The sequence below is a fragment of the Phyllobates terribilis genome, unplaced genomic scaffold (genome assembly GCF_046119375.1).
Source record: "Phyllobates terribilis strain yellow unplaced genomic scaffold, ASM4611937v1 Scaffold_2__4_contigs__length_985480577, whole genome shotgun sequence".
NCBI classification, from domain to species: Eukaryota; Metazoa; Chordata; class Amphibia; order Anura; family Dendrobatidae; genus Phyllobates; species Phyllobates terribilis.
In genome coordinates, this window is record NW_027362762.1 from 539339785 (window position 1) to 539351832 (window position 12048).

The 12048-nt window shown below is 45.4% G+C and overlaps 1 protein-coding gene across 3 annotated transcripts in view; it reads right to left on the reverse strand.

The window, feature by feature from the left end:
• The window catches only part of LOC141220313 (lysophospholipid acyltransferase 2-like), a 206523-nt gene that overhangs the window by 9855 nt on the left and 184620 nt on the right, over positions 1–12048 (reverse strand). For all 3 annotated transcript variants that reach the window (XM_073666268.1, XM_073666277.1, XM_073666272.1), the window contains 2 exons: positions 7355–7487; positions 6499–6650 (listed from right to left, as the gene is read on the reverse strand). In XM_073666268.1, the coding sequence (XP_073522369.1) occupies positions 6499–6650; positions 7355–7487 (285 nt within the window). The remainder of the gene's footprint in view (positions 1–6498; positions 6651–7354; positions 7488–12048) is intronic.

The window sequence follows — 12048 nt, forward strand, 5'->3', positions numbered from 1 at the left end:
AGCTGGAGGAAATAGAGCGCCCTGCGTTCCATCAGTATGGGGCCACTCAGCATTCTCACCGGGTAAGAGACAAGGACTTAACCACCGTCCTGTTCAATCCCTTACCCCACCACGGCTGGGCTGAAACGCAAGATAGCGACCCTGCAATACGCCTGGTGAAAGACATGTTAACCCAGGAAGACGCTAGCCCTGGCCCGGACGCTCCAGAGGAAGCCAAGCAGATATGGAAGGAGAAAAGCAGGCTATTCCTCTATGAGGGTAAGCTGTGCAGAAGGCTTGTCAACCACCGGACGCACGAGCTGACCTGGCAGATAGTGGTCCCAAGGCGAGATGCAGCAATGGTCCTGGAGGCCTACCATGACAGAGCGGGACACTTCGGGTGGAAGAAACTGGAGTTCCTACTGAGAGAGCGGTTCTACTAGGTCGGCATGAGAAGGGCCATCGAGAAGTGGAGCAGGGACTGCGGCCCATGTCACCTCAGAAGGAAGGACCGTACCAGCCAGCAGACACCCTTGAGGCCCATCATCACCAGGCAGCCTCTTGAGCTGGTAGCTCTGGACCATGTGAAATTGGCTCCAAGCCGGTCGGGCTACGTCTATGCCCTGACAATTGTGGACCATTACTCCCGGTTCCTGGTAGTGGTTCCTGTTAAAGACCTGACAGCCCAAACAGCGGCCAGAGCCTTCCAGCAACACTTCTGCAGTCCACATGGGTATCCGGAACAGGTCTTGACAGATCAAGGTCCAGCGTTTGAGGCTGAAGTATTCCAGGAGTTCTGCAACCTCTACGGCTGTAGGAAGATTCGGACAACGTCTTACCACCCGCAGACCAACGGGCTGTGTGAGAAAATGAACAATATCGTCATTGATCTCAAGACGTTACCCCTGGAAGAACGCAGCCTGTGGCCGGAGAAGCTGCCAGATCTGATTGACTTGTACAACCACATCCCGGTGAACGCTACAAATTGCACCCCGGCTTACCTGATGCGAGCAAGACCAGGTAAGCTGCCGATCGACCAGGAAATGGGAGTCCTGACACCTGAGGACACCTCCCCAGACGCGGACTGGGATACGGAAAGGCGGCTACAGTACAAGAAGGTACAGGAGAGTGTGGAGAGGAGTCTGGCTCAAGCGAGAGAAAAGCAAGAGAGGCTCTTCAACCAACACGCCCCTGCTGGTCCCCTGGAACCTGGTGAGCAGGTCCTGAAGCGGAAGAGAAGGCTTCACAAGCTGGATGAACAGTGGGAGAGAGACCCGTACACAGTACTGCAGTCCGACCACGACAACCTGAAGGTATGTGTGATTACCAAGGATGGAGGAGAAACCACTAGCACCGTCTCCAGAGACCACCTAAAACGGTGCCCCGAGCAACTACAGAGTCCAAATGAAGATCAAGATGACTTTGAACCCGCAGAGGACAAGGAAGAGATGATCAGCACAGTTCTCGGAGAGTTCCGCCGGACCTGGACTCAGATATATGGTGCAATAGTCCTACACTTCCTTCAGCCTACCCAGCAGGAGCCTACAGGAGGACAGGAAGAACAAGAAGAGCAAGCGGCCCCAGAGGCAGAAGAACCCACGCCAGCAGCCCAGGAGAATCAACCCTCTGCTGACTGTGAGCCTGCCATGCCTGCGGTAAGCCAAAGGGCCCGCAGACAGCTGCCTGCCCTGCCTGTACACCCAGCTAGTAGCTGTACCCTCAATGATAGTGGGGAAAGCCAGGTTGGTCCACCACCAGACAGTGGGTTAAGGAGGTCAACCAGGAGCACTAGGGGTCAAATGCCAGCTCGCTGGAAGATCTAAATGTAAAATGTATATATTTAATGTGTTATGTTTGTACCCTGGTTATTAATACTGTTTTCCAGTTTTTCATAGTGACAAATGGACTAAAAGGTTATGAACTTTGAGTAACCGGGACTCCCTTGTAAATATGTTCGGAGCCTAACCAAAGGAAAGAATAAAGACTGTCAAGCACTTGGGGCAAGGACAGACCCCCACCTGGTTAAGGCTCCCGTTGTGTTGGTGAAATGGACACCCGGTCACATGCCATACTGTGACCTAAAGAACTCAATATGTGGTGTTGCTTGTTATTTCTTTCCCTGTTGTGTTTATGTTATAATTTTTACCCTGTATTGTGTTTCTCGTTTAGTCCCGGAGTACTAAGCTTTCCTAGGGGGGAATGTGTCACCCCAGGCCTGCATGCCACAAACTTGTAAGGCTGTGTCTGAGAGCAGGAGGGAGGTTCTCTGGTCATGGACCATTTGCATGCCGCACCTCCTGTCCCAGGCCAGTAGGGGGAGCAGGCGGCCCCTATAAAAACTGGTACTGAGGGCAGGGTTAGAGAGACCAGGACCCACTTCTGAAGTATCCAGAAGGGTTCCCAGAAGAGAGGGACAGGTCAGCCACAGCTGAGGAGTCCAGGAGGCAAAGGAGAAGCAGAAAGCCAGGGACAGAGGCGACGAGAGCCGGTCCTGGTTGAAAGGGATTGCAAGTCCTGCAGCAGATCATCTACCTGCGAGGGATTTTAGGTCCCTTGGCCTAAGAAGCCTGGAGGCTCCGCCACACAGCGGGACAGGTACAGCACAGAGAAGCTACAGGTACCTAAGGCCCGAGTCGCAAGCCATACAGGCGTAGTACACGGCAAGCTCAGGGACGTGGGCTATCATACCACAAAAGGGGGAGATAGTCAGCAAGGACAGAGAGAGAACGGTAGGCCTACCCACTCACCCTAACCAGCGGAGCTCGCCCGAATGCCCTCAGACACCCAGGTCCATTCCTACCCTGTACTCCTGGTGGGTCTGTGATAAGATCAGCAGTAAAAGACCCTGGACTGCATTATTGGACTCTCTGTGGTTACTGCTGCGCCTGCACCATCACCCCAGCATCCTATTACACTGCCCTGAGGCTACACTCCTCCCGTGGGGAGATGTACTATTCCCTGCTGCATCCCCAACACCAGCCTCAGCGGTCTGCCTTGCAGCGGCGGTCCTCCCTGACCGCAATCCACGGGTGGCATAGTCAGACATTACCTAAAACATATAAAAGGCTGCCACTGGTCTGACCACCCTGAGCCACGGGACCGGGTCGCCACTACTACTCCCAGCATTGCCCTGAAGACCGGTCTCGAGTGCCCCACGGCCCAGGGGGTGAGTCAGATACACAGCTGATAGTCCTACTGAATAGACTGTTAGAATTTGTATTATGGAAAGAAAAAAAGCAGCTAAGTAAAGAAAAACGAGTGGCCATCATTACTTTAAGAAATGAAGGTCAGTCAGTCCGAAAAATTGGGAAAACTTTGAAAGTGTCCCCATGTGCAGTTGCAAAAACCATCAAGCGCTACAAAGAAATTGGCTCACATGAGGACCGCCCCAGGAAAGGAAGACCAAGAGTCACCTCTGCTTCTGAGGATAAGTTTATCCGAGTCACCAGCCTCAGAAATCGCAGGTTAACAGTAGCTCAGATTAGAGACCAGGTCAATGCCACACAGAGTTCTAGCAGCAGACACATCTCTACAACAACTGTTAAGAGGAGACTTTGTGCAGCAGGCCTTCATGGTAAAATAGCTGCTAGAAAACCACTGATAGGGACAGGCAACAAGCAGAAGAGACTTGTTTGGGCCAAAGAACACAAGGAATGGGCATTAGACCAGTGAAAATCTGTGCTTTGGTCTGATGAGTCCAAATTTAAGATCTTTGGTTCCAACCACCGTGTCTTTGTGCGACGCAGAAAAGGTGAACGGATGGACTCTACATGCCTGGTTCCCACCGTGAAGCATGGAGGAGGAGGTGTGATGGTGTGGGGGTGCTTTGCTGGTGACACTGTTGGGTATTTATTCAAAATTGAAGGCATACTGAACCAGCATGGCTACCACAGCATCTTGCAGCGGCATGCTATTCCATCCAGTTTGCGTTTAGTTGGACCATCATTTATTTTTCAACAGGACAATGACCCCAAACACACCTCCAGGCTGTATAAGGGCTATTTGACCAAGAAGGAGAGTGATGGGGTGCTACGCCAGATGACCTGGCCTCCACAGTCACCAGACCTGAACCCAATCGAGATGGTTTGGGGTGAGCTGGACCGCAGAGTGAAGGCAAAAGGGCCAACCAGTGCTAAGCATCTCTGGGAACTCCTTCAAGATTGTTGGAAGACCATTTCCGGTGACTACCTCTTGAAGCTCATCAAGAGAATGCCAAGAGTGTGCAAAGCAGTCATCAAAGCAAAAGGTGGCTACTTTGAAGAACCTAGAATATAAGACATATTTTCAGTTGTTTTACACTTTTTTGTTAAATATATATGTTAAATATATAATTCCACATGTGTTAATTCATAGTTTTGATGCCTTCAGTGTGAATGTACAATTTTCATAGTCAAGGAAATACAGAAAAATCTTTAAATGAGAAGGTGTGTCCAAACTTTTGGTCTGTACTGTATATATTCCATTCTAGAGCAGGGATGTTCAATTAATTTTCTCAAGGGGCCACATGAGAGACCGTGACTGTTGCAGAGGGCTGAAGTTAATCCTGCTCATCGTTACTGTTAGGGCACAGCATTATGTCCTCACACATGCCCTTAGCTCACAGCATTATGTTTCCCACAATGTACTGTCAATCAGAAAAAAAAACAGCTACTCTCCTAACCCTGTTCCACAGCTGCTCTTGTCTGTCCTGTGTACTGAGGCACAGCTGACATGATGTAGTGACATAGTTGCCTGCTGCCACACAGTCAATGATGGAAAAGGGAGCCGATGGCTGTTCCATTACTGTATCTACTGACATCAGAGTGAGTGAGATGCCAGGTAGGGGGTGGCCACGTGGTACGGGCTGCATCGGAACAGCCAAAGGGTCACATGTGGCCGACGAGCCGAACTTTGCACAGGTCTGCTCTAAAAAAGCATATTACTAGACATTACACATTTTTACTGTAATCATCTTCATGAAATAGCTTAGTCAACTACGCTATTCCATACAGAGAATAAAAGCTATGCAAATACATGCCTGGAACATTTTTTTTGCCTACACCAGGTAATTGGGGCAATATGGATATGTTAGCAGATGTAGTAGGAAAGCTCCCACTGGATATGTCAAACATGGTTCAAAAACATAATGTATGCAGAGTCTAATACATTTTCTGTATCTTATGTTGCCCCCTTTATGGTTCATGTTGTAATTATTTTTATATTTTGAATGATATACGTGTGAAAAAATATGACATTGCATGCTGTTTCACTAGCAACTATTCAATGGGAGACTATGGTGCTTCCTGAAAGAGCCATACTGGAATACACAAAGTGTTATTGGGCAAGTAGGGACACTATGTGCCCCTGTCAGGGTCTGTGCATATGGGTTTGCTGTAACTATTATGTATTCTGGTTTGGAATACATTGGTTTTTTACAGGAAAAAACAGCTTTTTACAAAAACACTATAAGAATATTTAAAGTGATCCTTGCACTTTCGGTTTTGTTGTTTTGTTCTTGGAGATGAACTTGGTGCCATCAGCCATTTGTTTCGAAACATACAAAAGTCGCACAGCTAATAATCAAATGGGCGCTAAATCAGTAATCAAAAACCAACCAAAAGAGAAGAGCATTCATAACAATAAGCACTTGCAACTTATTTATAAAATTTTGATGATATTATATAGGTGCCATTTGGAATATACCCACGTATACTATAATTTTTTTTAGAATAATGTTTTTTATTTATATAGTGCCAACATATTCTGCAGCACTTTACAATTCAGACAGTTTATAGACATTATCAATGTCCCCATTGGGGCTCACAATCTAGATTCCCTATCAGTATGTCTTTGGAGTGTGGGAAGAAACTGGAGGAAACCCATGGAAACATGGGGAGAATATACAAACTCCTTGCAGATGTTGTCCTTGGTGGGATTTGAACCCAGGACCCCAGTGTTGCAAGGCTGCAGTGCTAACCACTGAGCCACCGTGCTGTACAATTGATCTTATTTAGGGCCATATACATATAGCTTGTTTTTACCCTTGCTGCATATTTTTGTGGGTTCCACATCATCGTTTCTATAGGTATATGTCAGCTTTGGGGTTATCTAGGTTTTAATTGTTTTTATTTTAGTGCTTGTATTTTCATCTCAATAAAATGTGTATATTTTTATACAGATGTGCTTATTGTTGTGTAACGCTCTTTTCTTTTGGTTGTCAGCCAGTTGTTTCAGCACTGATTTAAGACTTGAGCAATTTGCATACATGGTTTTTCTCCAGATATAGAAAGGCCGATGAGTTTACCAGTGAGGGATTACATAGATATACGCTGGAGTCCCTTGGGCTCTGTATGTTGGCACAGATCCAATTAAAATGTCCATAGGCCATTAGGCATTTGTAGCAAAAGTGGGAGTAAGTACAATTCACACTTCTGCAGGTGTAGGGGACCAAAGAGCCAAGCAAAGTACAGACTTCTTTTCCAAAGGACAGCCATTGAAACAAAAGATGAGTACAAATTGGCACAAATAAAAATATCTTACCTGTATAATTGAAATGATGGTCCAAGTCCTAGTAATATAAATGGTGCCACAGTGTAGCTCATTGCTACTTGTGTACACAGCCAGGTAATCAAACTATAAATTAGTTTACTCCATAACGTATGTTGGAACATTGGACGTACTGTCAGCCTAACCTGGAAAAGAAAAAAAACAACACATATTTTTCCCTTATGTAGCAATTAATATTTTTTTTGTTCCCGATTATAAAATTGAAATGGAACTTGTTAACAGGTTTGTACATAAGGAAGTAGTAGGATAGCTGTATAGGTGCTTGGCCCCTGAATGAAAATGATACCTTTTATTGCAGGGATCTTATTTGCCAGGCATGAGAAATCTAGCCATATGCTAATCAGGCTGGGGGAGTGTTAATGCACTTGGAAGAAGTACTCCAAGTACATGGACACTCCTCCTGTGCACTTCAAGCCTTAGTTGCATATGATTTAAAGTCTTAACTGGCAAGTCAGATCTCTACCAATAATGTCTCATTGTTCTTGGGGGACAAATGCTTATACAGCATACTGACAATTTCTCTTTACTATATAGTATTTTGTACAGGGAATGTACAAATCTACATAACATAATGATGTAGAATTCACAAAAATGTGCTGGTATTTAGTTCTGCTTTGATATAAGTGCCATATGATGTTCTACAAGAAAGCCTTCTGGAGTCTTTGAGCAGTTGTGAAACCAGGAAATACAGTATGAGGAAAACTGAAGGCTATTCTTGCAATTGTGGGAAGTACTAATACACATGCGTTATTATATGTATAGCAGGGTGTGTGACCAGAAAATCAATGTCATATTGTATCATCGCTGTATCCTACTGCCCCAAGCTCACCTTACGAGCAGCAAGTGTGATTGGCACAGCAGTCAGGAAGGTGAAGTAATATCCTGGATGTACACCATGCCAGGCTGCTGACAATAGGAAGGTGGACAGCAGTGGATTAAACGGGCTTCGGTCATAACAAACCCTGCATGAAAAATGATACTATTGTGAAAACAGTCAAGAATATAAAATAGCAGTATTCAAAGACATCACTTACACTAAATAGATATTATGTTATACAGTATATATTGAGCCTCAGTGATAAATATGGCTCACCATTTGAGAAAAACGGTCCGATTATTCTGATCAGACTCTGATCAGAGTGGCATCAGTTTTTCTCAAAGGTGAACGGAAAAGAAAAAGCTTCTCCGTTCTGTCAGTCCGTGACAATCAGACCGCACATATCATCAGAGTGTTGTCCAATGTATTCCACAGACCCATAGACACTTGGATCAAAGTCGGACATGTCTTCAATTTTTTCCTCGGACCACTCAGTCCACACTCAGTCCAAGGAAAAAAATCCGACATGTGCACAGCCCCAAAGCATATTGTGGGCACGAGTGCTACCCATGAAAACCATGGATAGCACTCGTCCGATATAATCAGTTGTGTGCACAAGCCCTTCAGCATTAAAAGAAACCAATCAGACAAAAAATAATGGTTTAAGCAGGTGCAGAAATCTAATTAGAAGTGCAGCTACAGGGAGAAAATGAAGTTATATTCACTCTGCAGTAGCTTGCCTGCAGGCATCGGGGCAGTGCAGGGGCAGTGACTACACAGTGAGCACAATGTAATCACTCCTTCTGCACCATGATTGACATGCTGCTTTGTAGCAAGTGTGCAGAACATGATGTCAATCAAGTGGGCGTGATTACAGCATGTTCACTGTGTAGTGAGTGCTGATTATTCATGCCCCCAAGATCGCTATTATGTCTGGAAGCGAGCGGCTGCAAGGAGAATATAACTTAATTTTATCTCTGCAGCTGCAATACTAATTACACACATGCATATTACTTATCTGCAGATTACAGCAATGGCTGCAGGTAAATACCAATTTTTTACTGACAAGTTCCCTTTAAAGATTTTTCATACTGTGATTGCATAAGCAGATGTACAAGCACATATAAATAAAGCATATTGGGGAGATGTAGTCATGGGCCAAAAATTTTAACAAAGTGCATTTGCCATTGATGAATCATCATTTTATCATTAAAGGAGTTGTCCGGTCACAATATATAGTTGATCTATCCTTAGGATAGGTCACCCCCATCAATCAGCTGTTATTTGCTCTAGCACCAGGTACTGCAGAACGGTTCCTATTTTATACTATATGAACAAGGGTATTGGGAGCTTTTAGAAAATCCTATTCTAAATCCTTAGGCATTAATGATAAGTTGGCCTCCCCTCTGCAGATACAAGAGTTTCCACCCTTCTGTGAAGGCTTTCTTCAATATTTTGCAGTGTGCCTGTAGGAATTTATGTCCATTCATGTAGAAGAGCATTTGTGAGATCAGACACTGATGTTGGATGAGAGGGCCTTGCTCACAATCTCCATTCTAATTCATCACATAGGTGTTATGATCAGAGCTCTGTGTGAGCCAACCAAGTTCTTCCACACCAAACTCACTCAGTTATTCCTTTATAGAATTTGCATTGTTCAGTAGGTCACAGACATGCAGAAACAGAAAACAGCCTTCTCCAAACTGTTCCCACAAAGTTGGAAGCATACAATTGTACAAAATGTATTTGTTTGCTGTAGGATTAAGATTTAACTTTATTGGTACTAAGGGACCAAGGCCAACCTAAGCGCATTATCCCTCCTCTACGAGTAGAAAACTGCTAACTCAGGCAGGTAATGTTCTTCTGTTATTTGTCAAACTATGAATTGTCCATCGGACTGCCAGATTGAGAAGAATGATTCATCACTCCACAGAACAAGTTTTCAATGCTGCAGACAGGGCTGTGGAGTCGGTAAGCCAAACCAATTTCGGGAAGACTCCTCAATTTCCCTGACTCCGACTCCACAGCACTGCCTCACTACTGAGCATGTACATAAAGTGCAGCACAGATTCATCTCACTGCCTCACTACTGAGCATGTACATAAAGTGCAGCACAGATTCATCTCACTGCCTCACTACTGAGCATGTACATAAAGTGCAGCACAGATTCATCTCACTGCCTCACTACTGAGCATGTACATAAAGTGCAGCACAGATTCATCTCACTGCCTCACTACTGAGCGTGTACATAAAGTGCAGCACAGATTCATCTCACTGCCTCACTACTGAGCATGTACATAAAGTGCAGCACAGATTCATCTCACTGCCTCACTACTGAGCATGTACATAAAGTGCAGCACAGATTCATCTCACTGCCTCACTACTGAGCGTGTACATAAAGTGCAGCACAGATTCATCTCACTGCCTCACTACTGAGCGTGTACATAAAGTGCAGCACAGATTCATCTCACTGCCTCACTGCTGAGCGTGTACATAAAGTGCAGCACAGAATCATCTCACTGCCTCACTACTGAGCATGTACATAAAGTGCAGCACAGATTCATCTCACTGCCTCACTACTGAGCGTGTACATAAAGTGCAGCACAGATTCATCTCACTGCCTCACTACTGAGCGTGTACATAAAGTGCAGCACAGATTCATCTCAATGCCTCACTACTGAGCGTGTACATAAAGTGCAGCACAGATTCATCTCACTGCCTCACTACTGAGCGTGTACATAAAGTGCAGCACAGATTCATCTCACTGCCTCACTACTGAGCATGTACATAAAGTGCAGCACAGATTCATCTCACTGCCTCACTACTGAGAGTGTACATAAAGTGCAGCGCAGATTCATCTCACTGCCTCACTACTGAGCGTGTACATAAAGTGCAGCACAGATTCATCTCACTGCCTCACTACTGAGCGTGTACATAAAGTGCAGCACAGATTCATCTCACTGCCTCACTACTGAGCGTGTACATAAAGTGCAGCACAGATTCATCTCACTGCCTCACTACTGAGCGTGTACATAAAGTGCAGCACAGATTCATCTCACTGCCTCACTACTGAGCATGTACATAAAGTGCAGCAGAGATTCATCTCACTACTGAGCATGTACATAAAGTGCAGCACAGATTCATCTCACTGCCTCACTACTGAGCATGTACATAAAGTGCAGCACAGATTCATCTCACTACTGAGCATGTACATAAAGTGCAGCACAGATTCATCTCACTGCCTCACTACTGAGCATGTACATAAAGTGCAGCACAGATTCATCTCACTGCCTCACTACTGAGCGTGTACATAAAGTGCAGCACAGATTCATCTCACTGCCTCACTACTGAGCGTGTACATAAAGTGCAGCACAGATTCATCTCACTGCCTCACTACTGAGCGTGTACATAAAGTGCAGCTCAGATTCATCTCACTGCCTCACTACTGAGCGTGTACATAAAGTGCAGCTCAGATTCATCTAACTGCCTCACTACTGAGCGTGTACATAAAGTTCAGCACAGATTCATCTCACTGCCTCACTACTGAGCGTGTACATAAAATGCAGCACAGATTCATCTCACTGCCTCACTACAGAGCGTGTACATAAAGTGCAGCACAGATTCATCTCACTGCCTCACTACTGAGCGTGTACATAAAGTGCAGCACAGATTCATCTCACAGCCTCACTACTGAGCGTGTACATAAAGTGCAGCACAGATTCATCTCACTGCCTCACTACTGCGCGTGTACATAAAGTGCAGCACAGATTCATCTCACTGCCTCACTACTGAGCGTGTACATAAAGTGCAGCACAGATTCATCTCACTGCCTCACTACTGAGCGTGTACATAAAGTGCAGCACAGATTCATCTCACTGCCTCACTACTGAGCGTGTACATAAAGTGCAGCACAGATTCATCTCACTGCCTCACTACTGAGCGTGTACATAAAGTGCAGCACAGATTCATCTCACTGCCTCACTACTGAGCGTGTACATAAAGTGCAGCACAGATTCATCTCACTGCCTCACTACAGAGCGTGTACATAAAGTGCAGCACAGATTCATCTCACTGCCTCACTACTGAGCGTGTACATAAAGTGCAGCACAGATTCATCTCACTGCCTCACTACTGAGCGTGTGCATAAAGTGCAGCACAGATTCATCTCACTGCCTCACTACTGAGCGTGTACATAAAGTGCAGCACAGATTCATCTCACTGCCTCACTACTGAGCGTGTACATAAAGTGCAGCACAGATTCATCTCACTGCCTCACTACTGAGCGTGTACATAAAGTGCAGCACAGATTCATCTCACTGCCTCACTACTGAGCGTGTACATGAAGTGCAGCACAGATTCATCTCACTGCCTCACTACTGAGCGTGTACATGAAGTGCAGCAGATTCATCTCACTGCCTCACTACTGAGCGTGTACATAAAGTGCAGCACAGATTCATCTCACTGCCTCACTACTGAGCGTGTTCATAAAGTGCAGCACAGATTAATCTCACTTCCTCACTACTGAGCGTGTACATAAAGTGCAGCACAGATTCATCTCACTGCCTCACTACTGAGCGTGTACATAAAGTGCAGCACAGATTCATCTCACTGCCTCACTACTGAGCGTGTACATAAAGTGCAGCACAGATTCATCTCACTGCCTCACTACTGAGCGTGTACATAAAGTGCAGCACAGATTCATCTCA